Source organism: Cervus canadensis, chromosome 26 (genome assembly GCF_019320065.1).
Source record: "Cervus canadensis isolate Bull #8, Minnesota chromosome 26, ASM1932006v1, whole genome shotgun sequence".
NCBI lineage: Eukaryota > Metazoa > Chordata > Mammalia > Artiodactyla > Cervidae > Cervus > Cervus canadensis.
The window spans coordinates 29,245,205-29,269,335 of record NC_057411.1 but is presented as its reverse complement, the minus strand read 5'-3'; the positions used below and the strand labels follow the sequence as shown (position 1 = coordinate 29,269,335).

The 24,131-nt window shown below is 35.4% G+C and overlaps 1 protein-coding gene across 4 annotated transcripts in view; it reads left to right on the top strand.

Moving 5' to 3' along the window:
- CNOT6L (CCR4-NOT transcription complex subunit 6 like) overlaps positions 1-24,131 on the top strand; it is a 113,617-nt gene that overhangs the window by 31,378 nt on the left and 58,108 nt on the right. For 3 of the 4 annotated variants that reach the window (XM_043447705.1, XM_043447703.1, XM_043447704.1), the window contains exons 2-4: positions 15,427-15,548; positions 18,406-18,592; positions 20,276-20,361. In XM_043447705.1, coding sequence (XP_043303640.1) covers positions 15,437-15,548; positions 18,406-18,592; positions 20,276-20,361 — 385 coding nt within the window. In that variant the 5' untranslated portion in view covers positions 15,427-15,436. Of the gene's footprint in view, positions 1-15,424; positions 15,549-18,405; positions 18,593-20,275; positions 20,362-24,131 lie in introns of those variants that run through there. The other variant, XM_043447706.1, reaches the window with a different exon arrangement.

Below are 24,131 nucleotides of genomic sequence, written 5' to 3'. Positions count from 1 at the left end.
TGGTTTTGATTTGCATTTCTCTAATAATGAGTGATGTTGAGCATCTTTTCATGTGTTTGTTAGCCATCTGTGTACATATACACCATGGAATATTACTCAGCCATTAAAAAGAATTCATTTGAACCAGTCCTAATGAGATGGATGAAACTGGAGCCCCTTATACAGAGTGAAGTAAGCCAGAAAGATAAAGAACATTACAGCATACTAACACATATATATGGAATTTAGAAAGATGGTAACGATAACCCTATATGCAAAACAGAAAAAGAGACACAGAAATACAGAACAGACTTTTGAACTCTGTGGGAGAAGGTGAGAGTGGGATGTTTCAAAAGAACAGCATGTATACTATCTATGGTGAAACAGATCACCAGCCCAGGTGGGATGCATGAGACAAGTGCTCGGGCCTGGTGCACTGGGAAGACCCAGAGGAATCGGGTGGAGAGGGAGGTGGGAGGGGGGATCGGGATGGGGAATACGTGTAAATCTATGGCTGATTCATATCAATGTATGACAAAACCCACTGAAATGTTGTGAAGTAATTAGCCTCCAACTAATTAAAAAAAAAAAAAAGAATACTGTAGTGGGTTGCTGTTTCCTTCTCTGGGGGAATCTTCTGATCCAGGGATTGAGCCTGTTTCTCCTGTATTGCCAGGCAGATTCTTTACCACTGAGTCACCAGGGAAACTCAACTATGAACCTAAATTTGCCCTAAAGATAAAGTTTATTAATAATTTTTAAGAAGTCCTTTTGTCATAGAAAATGTGTTAGTTGCTTAGTTGTGTCCAATTCTTTTGCTACCTCATGGACTGTAGCTCACCAGGCCATTCCCTTCTCTAGGGGATCTTCCTGATCCAGGGGTCAAACCTGGGTCTCCCACATTGCAGGCAGATTCTTTACTGTTGCAGCCACCAGGGAAGCCCTTTGTTATGTATTTTATATTTGTCATAGAGAATGTAACTAAATAAGAAAAATTAAATTACTTATATTCTGTTATTGTTTTAGATATTTTTCTACACATTGGTACAGATTATATACACATTGTTTTGTTACCAAGATAGGATTATGCCATATGGAGTCAGGTTTTGTTTTCAGTTAGCAGTACATCTTGATGTTTTCCCAAAGATTTAAGTGTTCAAAAATTTTTTAAAACTTTATTTACTGCTCTTCCACAGTTGGAGAGTAGACTGTTCAGATTTTTAGAGGTACTCTTTGCCAAATGTAGATTACCAACTTTCTGGTTAGGCTATAAAGAATAAACATCCACTCTATACTGATTATAACTTAATGTTATTCTTTAGAATTATTTATTAATAGAATTATAGATTGGCACAAATGTTAGGGGATAGGACCAAATGACAGAGTTGTGGGTAGACCAGTTTCTGTAGTATTTATACTTCATGCATTTTGCCATTATTTGAATATCATGTGTTTTTTGAAAGTAAATAATGGGATTTTAAGGCATTTATTTATTAAAGGAAACTTATAACAGGCTGTTATCAATGTAAAAGAGCTACTGGTTTTACTAGAGACTAGTTTTTAAAAACAAGGATAACAAACAATGAAAGTCAGTTAAAGTTACTTTTACCAAGATTGTATAGAATATATGATGTTTTGGTTACTATTGTACAAATTTTTGGTCACCGTTTTGGGATGACTAGCATCACTTCCTAACCATCATTGGAGAGTCCATTTTCACTTTGGAATTATTCACTTTGCAATTGACTCCTGAGAACATGGGGGTTTATTATTTAATAGTTATATTTCTCGCACTCTTAACTTTCCCTCTTCAAAGAGAATCATGAAGAAACTGAGTTGTAGAGAAAACCTCCCCTGAGGCAATTCATTTGCCTCCCTCAGTTCTATGGACTCGGACTGCTGTAGCTCTTTTTCATCCTGTATTTCATATGTCTCTGTAGACAATTAAATTACAGTGTTTTCATTAAATAAGTATTAATTTAGAAACCATATGGCATTTTTAATGCAGCAGTTTATGTATACATTAGATTATAGTGTTTTTCATTAAGTATATGTTAATTTTGAAGTTTTTGAATAGAAATTTGCTGTGACAGCCAGTAATGAAGCATTTCTAAAATTACAGTCAACTGTCGTTAAGTGGGAATTTTAAATTAACCCTTGAGGGCATAAGCTTGAGATTTTGTTGCATTTGTTCTGTGGCATAAAATCATTATTTTGGATGCAGTAATCTAAATCTGGATTTCTACATTACATTTATTTTCAAAACCTGAAAAAAGGATTTATTTTAGAGCTAGAATATAGGTTAGTTGCTGACCCTAAAGAATTCTGCGTTTTGAGATAGTCTCATTTAAGTGTATTCTCTCAATTTCAAAGAAGAATATGAGTGCACATTTTAGGATTGGGTCTTTATTTGGTTGGTACAAAAATGATCTTGATTTTGTATTGTTCAACTTTGCCATTTGATATTGGAATGCATTCTTAAGTAAATGTGGTTATGTTATTAAAAAAAGAATTGGGTCTTAGACTAACTGAATCTGTTTACTACACTAGTGATTATAATTGTGCATTCTGAAACCCTTGGGTTAAATGTGTAACAGTCAAATATTGTTCTGTAGTCTGCTTTTATGATGGGAAGAAATAAGAATATTTTATATTTCATATGGGTCATATAAGGATGTAGACTATGAGACAAGTTTTACAGATTGAGCATTCTTACTGCAGACAAGAGGCAAATAAGGAACATCTTTGGCAGAGTCTTTAAACTACATTCAAAGATAACTCTCCTTGAGTTATAAGAACAACAAACTCTAGGGAGATTGAAGTCTTTGGCAGCTAAAACAGGAAAACTGGCTATCTGAAGAAAATGTCAAGATTATAGAACACTGTTTTGCAACATATGAAGTTACTGTGATATAGATTAAAGAGGTTTTAAAGTTTGTGACTTTTATGTAAGGTTTTTGTTGGCCAAACTAAATTCTATGTAAAAGTGAACTTTTTCCTGTGTAAAGTTCTTAATGAAATTAAGCAAGTGTTCTAATGTTATGAACTGCATTCTGTTCTTTTTATGCTCATTTTTGAGAAAAACTAGATAATTGTTGGATAGATGACATTTCATTACTCGTTAATTTTCCAAATTTAAAAATGTAGTGAATAAATAATATGATTAAGTCATAAAATGAGAGACCACAGATACTGTAAACAAGAGCCCAGATAAAAGTCAGGTTGAGGAATCAGTCCTTCTTCTGCCATTGAGATGTGTCTTGGACAGATTACTTATTAAAATTGAGTCTCAGTCTCTAATTTGTAAAAGGAGGGCACTTAACTAGATCTCTAACATAGTCTGTTTCTATATAGTTTCTTCCTTTTCTAGAAGATACTTTAAATAGAAGAAGTTTTCTGTGTGGTAATTTTATACTTAAACAAAAGTAGGTGCTGGCTAGAATTTTATATTATTAACTGTTGATTGTTCTCAATGTATATTAAATTCTGTGTTGCTTGACCTTTGGGCTATAACTTTTTTTTTGTTATACAGCTTCCCTGATGGTTCAGACAGTAAAGAATACACCTGCAATGCAGGAGGCCCAGATTTGATCCCTGGGTTGGGAAGATCCCCTGGAGAAGGGAATGGCAACTCTCTCCAGTATTCTTGGCTGGAAAATTCCATGAACAGAGGAGCCTGGAGGGCTACAGTCCATGAGGTTGCAAAGAGTCGGACACAACTGAGTGACTAATACTATACAAGGTTTTTAAGGCCTTTATACATTTTTAAGATAATTTATGCATTTTATTATTTATTTTAATTTTCTAAAACAAGTTTATAGTTTGACATGTGTATAGTTTAAGACTGACAGCTGAATCAGTAGAGGATATAGGTCCCCTAGAAGAAATGCTGTTGAGCAGAAGAAAGTAAAACAGAATGCATGAAGGAGGCAACCAGGATTGATAGTGTCATGTTTATTATTAGAGTCTGTCATGGTTGGCCGTTTTTCATATTAGGAAAATGATCTGTAGGAAAGCATAAACAGATTTTTGAACTTTCTGTGATCTTTCCTCCGCCCACCTGTATAGCACCATCTCTCCATTCCTACAGTGATATTTTTAGCAACCCTGAACTGCTTATAATCCCCCTGTACTGTGTGTGCGCACGTGTGTTAGAAGATTTGGTTGGGGAGTGGTGGGGGAGCGATTTCCTTTTCAAATGGCCCAGGTCACATAAGCTCTGATAACATTTATTACTTAATAATGAAGTTGACTTATTATAACTCTTTGATATTGTTACTAAGAGTTCACAAAATGCTATGGACTTAATTTTTGTGATTTGACTTGCTGAAGTCCATTTATCCTATTTTTAGGCTAACATTTATAAATGCCTTGAGGTGAAGCTAGAGATAGGGAACACATATTCTGTTTATTTTTGGTTTATACCCATTTAAGTGGTGTTTTGAATGGGAAAGCAATTTCCCCCAGATTGTTTTGCTTTACCAAGAGACAAGAAGGCTTAAACTGTTTTGTTTCCTGAGTGTATTTCTGATGATGATATTATGAGTAATTATAGATTAACCAGTATGTCTAGTTCACATAATCACACACAAAAATTCCCTTATCCTCATTATAGTCCATCCATCCCTCCACCCTTAACCCTTGGCAACCATTAACCAGTTTTCTGTTCCCATAGGTTCAATTATTCTGGAATATCATATAAATTGATTTGTATACTACATAGCTTTTAAAAAATTGAGGTGCAATTGACACATAATATTGTAAGTTTTAGGTATGCAACATAATGATTTGATATATGTATATACTGTGAAATAATTGCAGTGAGAAAGATCTAGTTAACATCCATCACCTCCACACATTTTTTTTGTTTGTGTATATGGTAACTTTTAAGATCTCTCTTAGCAACTTCTCTTAGCAAATATACAGTACAGTATTGTTAACTGTAGTTACCATGTTATGCATTACATCCCCAGGACTTATTTGTTTTTTAACTGGAAGTTTCTATCTTTTGATTCCCCTCACTCATTTCACCTACTTCCCCGCATCACCACCTCTGACGGCCACCAGTCTGTTCTCTGTATCTTATGCCTGTGTGTGTTTGTTTGTTTTGGCTTTCATGTATGAGTGCGATCATACAATGTTTTTCTTTCTCTGACTTACTTCACTTAGCATAGTGTCTTCAGATCTGTTTGCAAATGACAGGATTTCCTTATTTTTTATGGCTGAAAATATTTCATTGTGTGTTTATATCACATATTCTTTATTCATTTGTCTGTTGATGGGCATATAGGTTGTTTATACTGTCTTGGCTGTTGTAAATAATGCTGCGGTGAGCCTTGGAGTGCAGATGTCATTTCTAGATAGTAATGTTGTTTTCTTGGGATAAATACCCAGAAGTGGAGTTGCTAGTTTATATGGTAGTTACGTTTTTTAATTTTTTGAAGAACCTTCTTATTATTTTCCATAGCAGCTGCACCAGTTTACATTATCACTAACAGTACACACAGGTTCACCCTTTTCCTCCACTTTCTCACCATTTATCTGGTCTTTTTAATAACAGCCATTTTAACAGGTGTAAGTTGATATTCCGTTGTAGTTTTGATCTGCATTTCCCTGATGATTAGTGGTGTTGAGCCCCTACTCATCAGGGAAATGCCTATCAGTGTACCTGTTGGCCATCTGTATATTTTCTTTAGAAAAATGTCTATTCAGATACTTTGTTCGTTTTGGTAGGGAGGGCTTCCTGTTTTTTAATTGTACTTTTTTTTGCCATTGAGTGGTGAGTTCTTTACATATTTTGGATATGAACCCCTTATAGATATATGATTTGCAAATACTTTCTCCCATTCTGTAAGGTTGTCTTTTCATTTTGTTGATGGTTTTCTTTACTGGGCAGAAGTTTTTTAGTTTGATGTAGTCCGATATGTTTATTTTTGCTTTTGTAGCCTTTGCTTTTGTGTCAAATTCAAAAAGTCATTACTGAGACCAATGTTAAGCAGTTTTTTACCCCCTGTGTATTCTTCTAGTTTTATGGTTTCAAGTCTACATTCAAGTCTTTAATTTTGAGTTGACTTCTACATATGGCATAAGAAAAGGATTCAATTCAGTTTCTTTTCATTCTTTTTTTTTTTGGCGTGTGGTTCTTCAATTTTAGCAACACTGTTAATTGAAGAGACTGTCCTTTCCCATTGTATATTCTTGGCTCCTTTGTTATAAATTAATTGATCATATGTTTGTGGGTTTATTTCTGGCTCTCTGTTGTGTCCCACTGATCTCTGTTCTTATGCCAAAATCCTGCTATTTTGACTATTGTAGCTTTGTAATACGGAGAAGGAAATGGCAACCCACTGCAGTATTCTTGTCTGGAGAATCCCATGGACAGAGGAGCCTGGTGGGCTACAGTCCATGGGGTTGCAAAGAGTTGGACACGACTGAGCGACTAAACTGCCACCACCACCAACTTTGTAATATAGTATAAAATCAGGAAGCATCATGCCTCCAGCTTTGTTCTCTCTAAATTTTTTTGGCTTCTCTGGTCTTTTGTGGTTTCGTGCACATTTAAGGATTGTTTGTTCTATTTCTGTCAAAAATGTCACTGGAATTTTGGTAGGGTTTGCGTTGAATGTGCAGATTGCTTTGGGTAGTATGGACATTTTAACAGTATTCTTCCAATCCATAAGCATAGAACATCTTTTCATCTCTTCATGTCTTCTTTAATTTCCTTCATCAGTGTCTCACAGTTTTCAGTGTACAGGTCTTTTTTTTACCATGGTGAAAGTATTCCTGAGTATTTTATTCTCCTTGATGCAAATATTAATGGGGTTTCCCCCTAATTTCTCTGCAGCTTTTTATTAGTGTATAGAAATACAACAGATTTGTATGTGTTGGTTTTGTATCCTATCACTGTACTGGTTTCATTTGACATCCTTTTGAGTTTGTAATGTGTCATATTATGTTATCTGCAAACAGTTTTACTTTCTTTTTGATTTGGATCCCCTTTTATTTATTTTTCTTACGTAATTGTACTGGCTAGGACTTCCAGTACCATGTTGAATGAAAGTGACAAGAGTGTGGGCATCCTTATCTTTTTCCTGATCTTTGAGGAAAATTTTTTAGGTTTTTACCATTGAGTATGATGTTTTTTGTGGGTTTGTCATATGTGGCCTCTTTCATGTTGAAATTTATTGAATATTGCATTTTAAGTTTGGCATCTTTAATTTAGCGTAGTGCATTTGACATTCATCCATGTTGTGTGTGTTAGTAATTCAATCATTTTTATTGCCGAGTAGTAAGTATTTCATTGTCTGGCTATACCACAGTTTTATTCATCAGTTGAAGGGCATTTGTATTATTTCCAGTTTTGGGTGATTATAAATAAACTTTTGCTGAAAACATTTATGTGTGGGTTTTTTGTGAACATAAGTTTTAATTTTACTTGGGCACATTCCTAGGGATGAGATTTCTGGGTTCTATTAATGTATGTTTACCTTTATGATAAACTACCAAACTGTGTTCTGAAGTGGTACAGTACCATTGTGCTTTCCCATCAGTAAAATATGAGGGTGTAAGTTTGTATGTATTTATATACTAATACATATATATTTAGAAGCATATGCACAAGGATGTGGGGTATGTATGTATGTGTGGGGGTGTGTGTGGCTTCCTTGTCAGTCCTAACTATTAAATTTTCAATGTAATTGTTCTAATAGGCGTGTAGTGATATCTCATTGTGGTTTTAGGTTGCATTTCCCTAATGCCTTATGTTGAGCATCTTTTCATGTGCTTATTTTATATCTGTATATCTTCTTTGGTGAAGTATCTGTTAAAATCTTTTGCCACTTAAAAAAAAATTGGAGCTTCTTACGATTTTGTTTTGAGAATCCTTTATATATTCATGAGTACTTTTTCAAATAAGTATTTTGCAAAAATTCTCAATCACCGGGCATATCTTTTTAGGTTTCTTTCAAAGAGCATACGTTTTACATTTTCAAGAAATCTAGTTTATTAGTATTTTTCTATTATGGGTCATGTTTTTGTGTTTTATATAAGAAATATTTGCTCAATCCAGGGTCACAAAGATTTTTCTCTTACGTTTTCTTTTGTAAGTTTTATAGATTTTGCTTTTACACTTAAACTTATGATCCTTGCAAGTTAATTTTGTGTATGGTGCAAGGTGTGGATTGATGCTTCTTTATTTTTGCATATGGATATCCAGTTGTTGGAGTACCACTATCCTTTCTCTGTTGAATTACCTTTGTACCTTCATGGAAAGTCTATTGACTGTATGTGCATGGGTCTATTTGTGGTTTCTCAGTTCTGTTTCTTTGAACTATATGTGTCTGTCTTTCTGTTAGTACCAAATGGTCTGGATTATCATTGCTCTCTACTAAGGCTTGATATCAGATAGTGGATGCATCCAAGTTTATATTGCTTTTTCAAAGTGTTTTTGCTCTTCTAGGTCCTTCAACATAAACTTTAGAGTCAACTTAGTGATTTTTAGATGGGGAATATTCTGAAAAAAAGAGAAAAGATAAGCCATGAAGAATGGATAGGATCTTGACATCACTGAAAAAGATGAGAATGTACATACTAGAGGAAGTAGAAAACACAGGCTACATGAAGAAAAAAAGCGGCGGGGGGTACAGGGTTTTGGAGAAGTCATAGTCCTGGGAAAATTGATGTTGAAATTTTTGATCTAGTCTAATTACCTCCCATTTTCTGAGATAGTTAATTGTATTCTGCACCTTTATATTGAATGGGAGGCATTAAATCCAAGAAGCATTAAAGACACTGATTGTTTGATGGAGACCAAGACCTAATTTGGAATGATAGGGCAAGAGTCATAAGCTTTGGTTGTCTAAATTGATTACTATTGAAATAAAATGAAACTTGTCTAATAACAGCATTATTTTGAAATTTCGAAGTGCTTGGTAGATTTGTAATTCCAGGTCTTTATTTTTCCTCTTAGAAATTATGTTTTATGTTGTTGCCGCTGTTGTTTTCTGGTATGCCACATGTGGGAGAAAATTTCTGGCTATGTAGAAAAGGGGCTATATTTTTCTTCTTTCTGCTTTTCCCCCACCTTGTCCTAGTACTTTAGTAGACTAACCCTAACACTTACCTTTACAGAGTAATAAATTATCTTTCTGGAACCCTAAAGTTTTCTTTGGATTACCATTTAAAAAAGAAGTATAACAATCATTATGGCTGTCTCATTTTCATCCAGGGGCTTTATCGTTACATATACTGATGCATTTTGGGGGGTTGATAACTGGTTATGAAGGAGATCCATAAGGATAAACTGACTAGAAATAAAACATGTTGAGTACTAGTATTTTTAAAGACCAGAAAAATCCTTGGGACTACTGTTACCTCATTATTCAGTTTGTCAGTAAGGATCATAGAAAGAATATGATCATTGGATTAGGAAACCATTTGCTGTCATCACCTCAAGTTAAATGTACTGGTGTGTATTACCCTTTTATCTTTGATCATATTCCTCAATTTTAAGCCATTTAAAACTTGCCATTCTTGTCCTGGGTATGCTACTCTATAGTCCTATCCTTGTCCATTCTACAGGTTATCTATTATTCATTACTCTCATCTTCTGTGGTAAAGATCTTTTATTCTCCCTTTAGCTGTGTGTTTCAGCATAGTGACAATAGGGAGAACTGCAATTACCTGATGAGGGGGGAAAAAAGTGCTAACAAGAAGAAATGAAAAATTCTTTGTGAAATTACTTGAAATTAGAATATTTTATAACTTTCTTTTTCATGTAGTACCATGAAAATGGTGTAAGCTACATGAGGGCAAGGATGCCCTTCGTCTTGTTCACTGTTGAAGTCCTAGTGCTTGATACAGTACATGATGATAGCAGGCCTGCAGTAAATGTTTGTTGAATAAATGTTAAACTGGTCTGAAACAGGAAAATCCAGAAGTCTGAAGGTAATTTTTTCCTTAATGATGGGTGGCTTTACCATTGTAAAACTTGAATTTTGTTTTGTTTTGTTTGAATTTTGTTTTTGTTTAGAGTGGTGACAGATTGGGAGATATGAAGATTTTGAATGGCTCTTTTTGAATGTTTCATTATTGTCATCTACAGACTTGAGTTGAATATGTCATTGAAGACAAATGTCATCTGGAGGCCCTTGGTATAGAAGAGGAGTAGGAATGTGGATGAAATTGTTATTTATCTCAAGGTGTCTTCTAAGCTCTTGTGATTGCCATCAATCTTTATTTTTATCAGTATGATTATACTTTATGCAGTGTGATTTGCTGGGAGCTGTTTTTTAAGTATCAGCTGTGAGCTCCTGAGCTCACAGGCAAGGTATAAATTTTGTATGACAGTTGTAATGATTAATACTTGTGTATATTTAAAAATAGATATTGATGAGGAAATAGAAACTTCCAGTGCTGCAGTGCAATGGTTATTTTTCTTTATTAAAAATGGTAAATGTAGACATATTTTCTCAGAGAGGAAAGTGGTCTTAATTGATTAAGACCAGATGGCAAGGACAGATGTTAGTCAAGGTGGATATTCAATAAATAACAAATAATGTGTTCCATAACCTTTGGAAATAAATGCTGACAGAAGACAGATTTATCTGAGAATATGTAAAATGTAATAAGTCACTGACATCTTGCTCTAAAATATAAGCAGCATAGGCTTAATTTTATCATGTTTTAACTTGGAGAACTCTACATCTCTATCTTAAGATTGCTTTGCAAACTGCTGTTGAGATGATGACTTAATTTGTCTGTGGCTGCAAGTGCCTATCTGCTGGTTTATACTTTAGGGTTGGATTCATTGAGTTAGAAATCTGGTTCACTGTGAAGCACTCTCTTGTGGTTGGAACATTTTTTCTTATTCTGAATTCTAAATGAAGTAGGATTAATTTCTGAAACTGTGCTGAACTATAGACTGAGAGAAAATGACCTTAAATTTAGAGAAGGTGGTGTGAGGGAATCTGTGGTTTAACACCATGACATATCTTTATATGCGCTATAGAGTCTGCTTTTTTTTTGTTTTTAATAAGCTTCTCCAGATAACCAAAATAAGCAGAAGTTTAGTTCTGGCCTTTAATACTTTGCTCTGATTTAGCTCAGATTATTATTTGTGGGGGAGGAAAATGGGGCAGGGAGGAGTCATGTTGCATTATTTTCCAAGTCCCAGATACAAAACCTGAGATTTGGGGTTCCTTGGCAATAGTGTATTTGGTGGTAATTCATGTATATTTTGCAGCAACCTATTCACTGAACAGCATGTTATATAGGAATCTTGTATTTTATTTACAGTTTTGGAAATGTAAATTTTTTATGGCAAAGTAGCCCTAGTGTTATGTACAGTATTACTTTTAGCCAGAAAAGGACTGGAATACATTTTCCATGAAGTTAGTATTTTACAAGTTTACTTGAAGTTTTTGCATAATTTTAAAGAAGACTGAGAAATAAACTAATGAACATCTTCTCTGTATGTAGTAATTAATCACCCTTTGGCGATGATTCTCTTTCAGGATAGTTCATGTAGGAACTAAGAAGTAATCAGGTTCTTTGTTCAGGACTGACAGTTGCTCTCAGGAATTTTGCACTAGATTCTGAAAAGCCTGCATTGGTGATATACTAAGATTCAAGGAATGGAGGAGAGAGGATGGCAGGTTCAAAGAAGCTTATGTAGTCAGTATTTGGGGAGCTACGTGGAGTATTTTTCGTGGTGTTGAAATGGGATTGAAGAGTGCAAGTTAAAAAGGCTGTGTTGTGAAGGGATTTTTAGTTTACTTTGTTACATTATCAGGTTCCCCTCCCCAGTGTAAATTAGGTTGATGTAAGGGGATGATCCTTTGGGAACTGATGTAAGATATTGCACAAATTAGAAATTCTTGGAAAAACCGATTGAAAAAACCTGCCTTTTCATCAATTTGATAAAGTTAGAGAAAAGCATTAGCTGTTAGACTTTACAAATAATAAAGCATTTCTCTTCCTTGGATGAAGCGTGTCCATCCAGTGTTTAAGCCTTGGACTGACCTGTATCTTAGACTGTTGAGAAGGCACATTATCAGTGTCACATTTAAAGATTTAAGTTATATTTGAATTGTTATTTTGTACATTAAATTATTTTGAAATAGGTTTTTGTGATACGTCTCCAAGATGAAAGATTGGTGCTGAGAAACTGAGCGGGGAGATAAAGCCTAACCTAATAGGAGGATTCAATAATGCCAATTTCCTAAATTTGAGCTAAGTTTTTAAGTAGCATGTTTGAAAATCTGATGCTTAGGACAGTAGTGATCACCAAAACTACAGACTCTATTAAATTAGTTAATGCAAATAAGTGTTTTAACTTCAATCAGACTATCCGAATTTAGTTTCATTTTGAAGGATTAAATGACTTGTATTTTTATTGACTTCCTAACCAAATCCAAAAGAGACCTTTGACACATAATATAAAAGTATTAATTGTACTTTGGTTTTTACATATTATAGACATTGGTAAGCATTTTATGGATATGATAAACAGATTTTATAAATTTTAATAGACTTAAACAAAGATGGAGACTTATAAAAAATTTTTAAAAAGAAGTATATAGTTCTTATATAGTAGCAATTTCAGATATTAGCATTTGTGGGCCAGAAGAGATGATGACTATTAATCTCCTCTCTAGATTTTAAATTATTTAGGGAAATTGATTAATGACCATTTCATGAGATTAATTTTTAGAGGCTCATTGACTGTTGATTGGAATAGGTGGGAGAAAGCTGGTAGTTTTTAGGATTATAAAGCATATGATCATTCCACAAGTACTTATTAGGTGCCCACTGTGTGATAGGAGTGTTTTGCAGGTGCCTCTGTGGTAAAGAATCTGTCTGTCAATGCTGGAGATGCGAGTTTGATCCCTAGGTCAGGAAGATCCCCTGGAGTAGGCAAATTGCAACCCACTCAAGTATTCTTGCCTGGGAAATCTCATGGAGAGAGGAGGCTGGCAGGCTACAGTCCATGGATTGCAAAGAGTCAGAGCTGAGCTCGCTGTGCTGTATGTATAGCAGGTTCCTACCAGCTATCTGTTTTACACATGGTAGTATATATATGTCAGTTCTAATCTCCTGATTTGTCCCGCTCTCCTCTTTTCCCCATTGTCTCCACCTGTCCGTTCTTTATGATTACGTCGCTTTTCCTCCCCTGCTGTAGGTTCATCTATACCATTTTTTGCACTATGTTTTATGAAAATGATTTAAAATTAATGAAAGATAATCTGCAAATTTCATAGTCTTAGTTTTACCCATTGTTATTGTTGATGATGAATTTGTAGCATGTCTTTGGATCTGAATCCATTTGATTTGGTTTTGCTTATTAATCTTGTGTTTTTGTAGAATCTTACATTAGTATGTAGGAGTACCCACAGAGATACATGTGCCTTATGGTGCATAGTAGAAATTCTAAAAACCTTATTACCTAAAAATTTTATATTCAGAAATATTTTACGTAGGCCACATAGGGTAAAAATCAAGTTTTTCCTCTGTGAAAAATGATCATACTGTTTGTGCTGTATGAAGATCCAGGACATTTATGGAAAATAAAACATGTTTCAGTATCACACAGTTATGTGATAAGATTAGAGCTGAAGAGCTTAACCAGGTTTGGAAGCTAATTACTGTTAACAGATGAAAAAAATCTGGAAAACTTCCTCTTTGCTCCTTTTAGTAAATGGGAAGAAATGATGGTTTTTCCTTCAGAAATACTAGAGCAAATTATGGGATGGGAAATTTTGATTGTACTCTTATAAACTAGCTTTGATTTCTTGATACATAATAGAATTCCTCCTGTTTTTCTTTGTTCTCTGTGTGTAACAAATTTCAGACCATCTGAAAGTAACTCTTCCATTGAGATAGAGATTCTAAACTACTTGGAAACAGTCCCAGTTTTAGGCGCTTGGTTTTGGTGTCTGTATGTATATCTTTGTGTGTTAAAGTGTGAGCAAAGAAGCAACTATAAATAGTATGCAGATACTGATAGATGCTTTTGAATTGTGCTGTTGGAGAAGACTCTTGAGAATCCCTTGGACTGCAAGGAGATCCAACCAGTCCATCCTAAAGAAAATCAGTCCTGGGTGTTCATTGGAAGGACTGATGTTGAAGCTGAAGCTCCAGTACTTTGGCCGCCTGATGTGAAGAGCTGACTCATTTGAAAAGACCCTGATACTGGGAAAGATTGAAGGCAGGAGGAGAAGGGGACGACAGAGGATGAGATGGTTAGATGGCGTCACGGACTCAATGGACATGAGTTTGGGTGGACTCCTGGAGTTGGTGATGGACAGGGAGGCCTGGTGTGCTGCAGTTCATGGGGTTGCAAAGAGTTGGACACAACTGAGCAACTGAACTGAACTGAACTGATAGCTTGTAGGAGTTTAAGACCTCTTGAATGGTTACTTTAATGGCCATTTGTCATCTGATTCATACATTGCACACTTGAGTTTTATGTCTAGTTGGTTGTCACTGATGATTGTTCAGTTATTTTTGCAGTTATAGAAAGAAATATACTACTGCAATTATATAAAGAAAATAGTATACTACTACTTTAAATTAGGGTGGCCATGTAACTCATCATCCAAATTGGACACTTTTGAGAATTATATTAATAGTGACCTAAGAATAACAGATATAAACCAAGATTGGCCCATGTAAACCAAGATATATGATCTTAATTAAGATGCTTTTGATTACAATTAACAGAAAACACAAAACTAGCAGTTTAAACAATAAGCAAATAGACTGGCTTGTATATTCAAAAAACCCAGTGCTGAAGAGTGGTACAGGCGTGGTTTGGTCAGGACTCTGGCTTTGTTTCTCTGTTTTTTAGTCTCTGACTGCTATGGCTGGCTTCCCTTTTAGTTGTTGAATGATTGCCAAGAGTAGTTGGGGTTATCTTCTTTTTCATGTATGACCAATAGGAGAAAGATTACATTTATCTTCCCATAAATGTAAAATTAGTCTTAAGTCTAGTGATTATTAGATATTTCTGAACTAGTCTCTGTGAAAGGGAGAATATCTTGTGCTTATTGTCTTAGACATGGAATATCTGAATGGCACGAGGCAAGGAGGATAAAATCACCTTCGTTCTCTTAGACCAGTCAGAGTCCATCGAGGAAACTCTCAAAGGGTCAGTCTGTCTTGGAAAGCACAGCAGCTAAATGAAGGGGAAGTGGTGCAGTGAATGTTTGGGAAGCAATGACCATGTTTTATTGTGAAGTCTAGTGTCCCTGCTTCTTTGCATTTTCCTTGAGGCCTCTGTTACTAAATTCCTGCAGCCTAGCCTACTTTGAGTGTGTTTTCCTTCTAGTGAGAATTTAGGGGTAGCCTGGTAAGGGGGAAGGAAAAGAAAACTTACCATCCCATTTTTCTCCCTGTTTTATGTATAAGACTATAATAATTGGTCATTTTTTTTCCTTTTTCTCACAGACTAATAGGGATGCCAAAGGAAAAATATGATCCTCCAGATCCTCGCAGAATTTATACCATCATGTCAGCAGAGGAGGTAGCCAATGGGAAAAAATCTCACTGGGCAGAATTAGAAATCTCGGGTGAGTGAAATCTGAAACATTTAATCTGGGATATGATTGCAATAATGAACAAGAGTTGAGAATTACATTTTTGTCATTGCTATACATTTGAATTAGATGAATTAATTGAAAAATTACAAGATGCTGAGGTACTTACTAGTGTTCAGCTTACTGTTTTATCTGTGACTAAATGTCTTTGTTCCAGTTCGTTCTTTTGAGATTAATACCGTGGGCCACAGGTGGCATCTAGAACTGAAGGCATTGGGAGTGCAGTTTCTAAGTAAAACCTGGTTCTTTGATATAATAGATTTTGTTTTGACTATCACAGAGTAATCATTTTTGTAAGTTGATATCTTTGCCATCATCCTGTCATCCCACTGTTGGCAGAGTAGGAATCCTAGAAGCTATCTGTTTATTCTATAAAGTGATAACTATGTTACATGACTTTACATGTTTAGGATTTGTTAAAATAGAATCTGATTTCTGAAAACTCATAACCCCAGTCTAATAGTGAGAAAAACACCAGACAAACTGAAGGACGTTCCACAGAGTGATTGTCAGGGTCCTGAAAACAAGGAAAGGATGAGAAACTGTCATAGATAACAGAAGACTAAAGAGACATGGCAACTAAATGCAAAATGGTATCTTGGATCAAATCTTCTAACAAAAAGGTGTAAAAACTGGTGAAATTCAAATAAAGTCTGTAAATTAGTTAATACTAAAGTAGCAATCTTAGTTTCCTAGTTTTGACAAATGTTATTTTGGGGGCTTCCCTGGTGGCTCAGATGGTAAACAATCTACCTGCAATCCAGGAGACCCAGGTTTGATCCCTGGGTCAAGAAGATCTCCTGGAAAAGGGAACTGACTCCAGTGTTCTGGCCTGGAGAATTCCATGGACAGAGGAGCCTGGCGGGCTACAGCCAGTCGGGTCCCAAAAAAGGTGGACATGACTGAGTAACTAATTCTTTCCCTTAACGGGCTTCCCTGGTGGCTCAGATGGTAAAGAATCTGCCTGCAATGCAGGAGACCCGGGTTCTATCCCTTTAGTTGCTAAGTTGTGTTTGACTCTTTGTGACCCCATGGACTGTAGCCTGCCAGGCTTTTCCCAGGTAGGGATTTTCCAGACAAGAATACTGGAATGGGTTGCCGTTTCCTCCTTTAGGGGATCTTCTCCACCCAGGGATTGAACCCGGTCTCCTACATTGGCAGGCATGTTCTTTACTACTGAGCCACTAGGAAACCTTTTAAAAATGTACAGTGGTAATATAATATGCTAGTAGTAGGGAAGACTGGCTGAGGGATATATAGGAACTGTGTTGTCTTGGTAATTTCTCTGTAAATCTAAAGTTATTACAAAGTAAAAAATTTATTAAAAATAAAAGTATAAGTACAGTGTTTCTATCATGAATCAATATAATACAGACTATATAGACAATGTAATTTTTTCCCCAGTAGGCTTTCATTGGAAGAGTTAAACCCACATTAGAGTATAGCAGGAATTGTGTGTATCTTCGATAAAAAGTAACTGGGTGGATAGGTGATTGGTAATTTTAAAATAATGAATATGATCAAATCCTACTAGGTTAACCCAGGACTTCTCAACTTGGCACTGTTGACACTTCCGGCTAGACAGTTCTTTGTGGTTGGAAGTGGTTGTATGCACGTCAATGTTCAGCAGCATTCCTGGCCTCTACCCACTAGATAGTGGTAGCACTCCTCTGGTTTTGGCAACCTAAAATGTTTCCAGATTGCCAGAGTCCCAGTATTGTCTCTGGTTGATAATCCCTTGGTTACCCCTAGGTAAAAACTTAAGTGTTTTATTTACTAGAACCTCCTTTCACTTGAAAACTTTGTTTCCTGTTAAAGTGCAAAATCCTAGTTAATACTTTAAGCCTGATTATAGACAAGGTCAAGGAACCTGTGGTAGAAAGAACCCTGGACAGAAGACCTAAATTAACGTCTACTGCTTGATAGCCATATGAAAAGCAACACTTCCCTATTAAGATTTTTTTGCCCTCTGTACCTTCTACTGCTCTTTTAATCAAAATCTTTTACCATTTTACTGTGGTAAAAAGTTTTTAAAGTCTCTTCATATAAGTTTATTGTTAAGATAATATCACATTTTACAGAAGTTGAAACTCTGTGATTTGCTTAGGCTTAATATGGCTAACAAATGGTAGAAATTAGGACTCTGAACCAAGTCTTCTGACTTTTTCCAGTATGTGTTCTACCATAGCTGTCAGATGCTGACTCATTGGTAAAGCTTAATGTGTGACTATTTCCTGGAGTGTGTTGCACTTAATGCAGAATCTTAAACCAGATATATTAATGTATAATTGAAATATGAGAAAGCTGGGGAAGATATCTCCTTTGGGAGTAAAATAATTTTCCTGATGGCTAATCTAAGATTGGTTCTAAATCATAGCAATTACTCTTGTCTATTTAAAGTTTGTAGAGTAATTCAGGCCCTAGGTATAGATAAGCCTTGTACTGTTAATTTTCATGAAGCATGTGAGAAATGCTTTGTTAGTACCATGACTTAAATTCACGACCATTCTACTGCAAAAGCTCAGGTCAGCCCCATACTTTCTTCTTGAGACATATGATCACCCTCAATCCAAGGGTCTTCTCGTTATGTTGCATCTTATTTTAATACATGGTAGATTTGTGAGAAAAAATGGTTGTCAGACAAAAGTTGCATGGAATTAGAGAAGGACCAGTTGTGTTTGGAAGCAGTCAAAAGCATTTAATGCAAAATTAAAATGTCACAGTCAGAGTATCTGTATGTGTTTGCGGGCTTTTCGCCCATTTTTTGGTGCTTGTGGCGCAGGCTTTGTCTTGGACCTGAGGTTTAATGAATCAATGCTTTGCCTTTTAGGTAGAGTGCGGAGCTTAAGTACATCACTTTGGTCACTGACACACTTGACAGCGCTGCACCTGAATGACAATTACCTTAGTCGCATTCCACCTGATATTGCCAAGCTTCATAATCTGGTTTACCTGGATCTGTCATCCAATAAACTCAGAAGTTTACCAGCAGAACTAGGAAACATGGTGTCTCTCAGGTGAGAAAATACGAATGTGACTCACTGTGTAAAATTGTAAATTTACCAAATACAGATATTATGGGAGGTTACTCATCTTATAGTTAGTAGGCTTCCCATATGTATGTGAAGATTAAATGATACAAATTGTCTACGCACAGTACTTGAGTTGGCCTCCATGGAATGTTTCTTTCCCTTCCTTCCTTCAAATTTGAAGTTTTCTGGCCGGAAATGTGCATTACCAATTTCTTTTGACAGACTTGAGGTGGGATAGGGCTGAAATACTTTATTCTTGCTTTACACTCAGGTGACAAATCTCAGCAGAATTATTTGGGGCTAGACTAATCTAGACTAATCAGAAATAATTGGGAAAATATGATTTGCTTATTAGTAAAGCTTTTAGGAACATATTTTACAACCAAGGTATACTTACACATTACAACTCCTTAAGGAAACCCTAAAAACGTGATAATAAATGGATTTATTTCTAGTCTTTCAGGGTTCTTTAAGAAACCCTGGTGAGTCAGATGGAATCTGCCTGCAATGTGGGAGACCTGGATTTGATCCTTGGGTCAGGAAGATCCCCTGGAGAAGGGAATGGCAACCCACTTCAGTATTCCTTGCTGGATGATTCCATGGCCGAAGAGTCTGGTGGGCTACAGTCCATGGGGGTCTCAAAGAATTGGACACGATTGAATGACTAACACAAACAAAAACAGGATTCTTTAAGAATGTCTTCATAGGCGAAAATTTTATAGGCATCTTGTATGTGTTGTGCTTAGTCACTCAGTTGTGTCCGACTCTGTGACTCCATGGATTGTAACCTGCCAGGTTCCTGTCCATAGAATTCTCTGGGCGAGAATACTGGAATGGATTGCTTTTTCCTCCTCCAGGGGAGCTTTCTGACCCAGGAATTGAACCCACGTCTCCTATGTCTCCTGCATTGCAGATGGATTCTTTACCCATTGAGGCATGGGGGAACCAATGAAAACAAGGATTGCTTTCCTGCCTTTTTACTGCTGAGTAGTAATGTTAAAAAATTGCTATCATATGTTTAAATTTAAACATTTAATATTTAAAAATCTTGTTCTTCACCATCCCTTTACTATATGTTTTTGTTATTTTTTTTATACTTAGGTGTTTGATTTTATACCTTTTAGTCATTTTCTCTATAATCTGCCCCAAATTTCATGGTCATAAATTCAGATCTTCATGTATGCTGTCCTGTTTATACTATCCTGTGCTTTATTTTTAATGTTTATATTCTCTGTCAGTGATTGTTGTATCTTGAAGTGATTATAGTTGTAATGCTATAAAATTTGAGTGGGTTACTGGCTACTGAAGTAAATCCTGAAGTTTATTTAAAAAAAATTTTTTTTTCTATGATTGAGGCTAGGTTCGAGGATATCTGCTGTCTGCCTCTCTTGATTTGTATCTGAGAGGAATTTTGGGTGAGTGAGAAAAGGGAGTGGATTTGAGAGTGATGTACAATTCCTATACCTTTAATTTGTGTTAGAGAATGAATAGATTCATAGAAACACTGTTAATAAATGTGGTAGTTACAACATTTTGGGATGAATACAGAGAAATATCCCTTGATTGTAGATATCACTCATGGTATCTTAAAAGGCAGGTTAAGAACAGCAACTGTGGGTGTGTTAATAAAGTTTGATATATTAAAATTGTTTTTTTTCTTTAAAACAGGGAATTGCTTTTAAATAACAATCTGTTACGGGTTTTGCCTTATGAACTTGGTCGGCTCTTCCAGCTACAAACTCTAGGTTTGAAAGGTGAGTGATTTTTCTTTTTTAAATGATAGCATTGACACTCAGTATTGAAGCCTTCTTAGCCTTTTAAAGGCCATTTGGGTTAAAATTAGGTCAGAATATAACCATATGTTCCTCGTAAGAGAAAAGTGATTCTTCTGTATCAAATTGAGCTTCAGGATTTCAACAAGGGCCCATCATTTTAACAAGCTTGTATGGAGGAAAAATTTTTTAATTTTATTTTTAATTTTCTGTAAACCTCTGAATTTTCTTAAAGGAGATATTTTAAGTTAACTCTTAGCACTGTAGTTTTTTTTCCCATTTAAAAAAATTTAAAAACAGTGACATAACATAACAAATTATAACCTCAGTCAGAATGTCTGATTTTGATAGGGTAGATAGCATTAACATATTATATAAGGGAAAAGCATAGCAGTAAAAATGAGCTACAGATAGTAAGTGTAGTTGTTTGTATATAAGCATATTAATCCATCCTCTGATGGTATCATCTCAGTTTGGGATGAAAGTCATACTCAAATCACATAAATACTTGTTTTGTATATTTTTCTCTTACAGCGTAGCATAGGAAGAAGGGCTTATTTTGAATGCAGAGGACTAAATGCAGATTTACTGTATTGGTTAAGCATTTTTTGTGCTAATAAGGAGTGAACATTAATCAAAGCCTTATAAAATACACACTTTTGTATGTTTTATTTTCCTTCTTCAAAGACTACTAAGTCTCATGAACATGTTCTGTTTGTGTTTGCTTAAGTCATACAGTGGAGCATTAAGAAAGAAGCTTGAATAAGAGTGGTAGGATTCCTGATGTTATTTGTTGAAATGAATGAAATGACAAAAGTGGTATTAGGCTTCCTTATACAATTAAACCTTTGTAAATTGGGTCATATGAATGGTCTAACTTGTGATTTTAGTTTCTTTGTAGGATTTTCCTTTTTTTTTTTTTTTAAATCATATATGAAGTAAACAGACAGGGGGATACTTATCATCTAAAATATTTTCTTGAGGATTCACCCAAGGTGTGTCTCAACAGTTAAATTTCACCTTATTCTCTATATGTTAAATCTTATTTTATAGTTGAAACAATTATCCAGCTAGAGTTGGAGTGGGGGCTTCTGTTCCTTTCTTTTAATAAGTATGAATGGTTATCACTTTGTATAATCTTAGATTTCATGAAATATGGAACTCACAATTTCATACTGATTATGATAATTGTATATTTTCTGTCTCCAAGGATAACCATTGTTTCTTACTTTCGATATCAATAAGAAGAGCTGTTTTCCTCCTTCTCATATTGATGGAGAGCATGTTAATGACAAATGAATAATTTGCTATTGAACCCAGTTGGACTTACCCTTTATACTGTGTAACATTCCTGAAAAAGCAAATATTATGTATCTTCAGTTTCACAACTCTATTCCATGTTATCTCATGTAGAGACGTGTTCTCAGAAAATTTATACTCTGTATCAACTGAATGAATCATCCTGAATATCTATTGTCTCCTTAGTCCTTCATTCTTTTTTATGTTAAAATGTTAGTTTTCCAAACTATAATCTTTGGTTGGCCTTTGATTTTAGAGTTTTGTCTGCTGATGATTCACGTTTGTTAAAATCTCCTTTTAGACTTTCAAGTCAGGCACCAGTTCTGCTTTACTAGATGCAGCTTAGTTATCTCTGTGCTCTGGAATAAATTCCTTTTCAGTAAACTTCAGTTTGTTCTATGGTAAATGCCTGTATGCAGCCCTTTTCTCTTCTGTGAACATTTATTTTTCTGGCAGAGCTATTCTATGTTCAGGTAATCAGTATGGAAGGGTAAGGACCTTTTAGAAATGAAAGAAAATCAGAGCCCTTCCAACCTTCTTTCATAACTTTAAGATGGTAAAAACAGGGTTGGTTTTATGAAGGAATTGAAGGAATAAAGTGTCCCTAATGAATGGTAGCTGTATATTCTTAGGGAGGTAAAACTTGAAATAATTCATCATCAGTTTTAATAACCACGTAGTGGTATTTTGTGTCTAAAAAAGGGGGAGGGAGTAGAATGGAGCATTTAAAATAGTGCTGTGATATATTTAAAAGAAACAATGAAAATGGATTGCCTCTGAGATTCCCTTTTGTCTTCAAACTAGAAAAAGGAGTGCCTTTCTTCCATTTCCTGTTTTCCTCTGAAACATAGATACTGACATTTTGATAATGATTTTGATCATCCTGGCTCACCAAGTTAATTTTTAGAAATTCTATTTTGAGACTTGAGGAGTATGAGTGGTGGGTTGGGTATTTTAGGAGTTAGGATACGGAGAAGGCCAATTTAAAAACTTCATACATGGCCAGTCCAGTAAGCTGGAAATGTTCTGTTAAGTCGCTTAAAAGACAAATTCAAACTCTATTATTATGAAAGAAAAGGTGTAAGTTTTAAATAATTTGAAATTCGTGTCCTAAGGTAAAGCAATACTTTCTCTGATATAGGGGCCAAAGAGTTCCTCAAGCATTAAACATTCATGTCCCCAATAATAAAAAATTTATGACTTCAATAACTGTGAAAATTTCTACCTTTCTCCTACGAATTGCTTGTCTCCCTTAAAATAAAAAGGAGTGTGACAGTGAAAGTTCTTTTACTATGTGAACTTTTAAATTCACTAAATATAATATAGAAAGAGTAACATTTTAAAGAAAATAATAAAATGAATAACAACATACCCGTTTATCTAACATTCTCAGTACCTTTTTAAAAGTAGCATTTTAAAAATACAGTTGTCACTCATATAGGAGGCAAGGTACTTACTTCTGTATTATCTAATGAGCATTTGTAAATCAATAAGTGAAAGATAATCTATCAGAGAGCATTGTTGTTCAGTCGCTAAGTAGTGTCTGACTCTTTGTGACTCCATGGACTGCAGCACACCTGGCTTCCCTGTCCTTCACTATCTCCTAGGGTTTGCTCATACTCAGGACCATTGAGTCAGAGATGCCATCCAACCATATCATCCCCTGTCACTCCCTTCACCTCTTGCCCTCAATCTCTCCCAGCACCAGAGTCTTTTCCAGTGAGTTGGCTCTTCACAACAGATGGCCGAAGTTTTGGAGCTTCAACATCAGTCCTTCCAGGGTGTTCAGGGTTGATTTCCTTTAGGATTGACTGGTTTGATCTCCTTGCTGTCCAAGGGACTCTGAAGAGTCTTCTCTAGCACCACAATTCAAAAGCATCGATTCTCTGGCGCTCAGCCTTCTTTATGGTCAAGCTCTCACAAACATACATGACTATTGGAAAAATCATAGCTTTGACTATAGGGACCTTTGTTGGCAAAATGATGTCTCTGGCTTTTTTCTTTTTTCTTTTTCTCTTTTTTTGTCTCTGGCTTTTTAATACGCTCTTTGTCATAACTTTTCTTCCAGGGAGCATCTTTTAATTTCGTGGCTGCAGTCACTGTCTGCAGTGATTTTGGAGCCCAAGAAAATAAAATTTGTCACTGTTCTTACTTTTTCCCCATCTATTTGCCAGGAAGTGATGAGACCAGATGCCCTGATCTTAGTTTTCTGAATGTTGAGTTTTCAGTCAGCTTTGTCATTCTCCTCTTTCACTTTCATCAAGAGGCTCTTTAGTTCCTCTTCACTTTGTGCCATTGGAATGGTATTGTCTGCATATCTGAGATTGTTGATATTTCTCCAAGCAGTCTTGCTTCCAGCTTGTGGATCTTCTAGCCCGACATTTCCCATGAAGTACTCTGCATATAAGTTAAATAAGCAGGATGACAATATACAACCTTGACATACTCCTTCC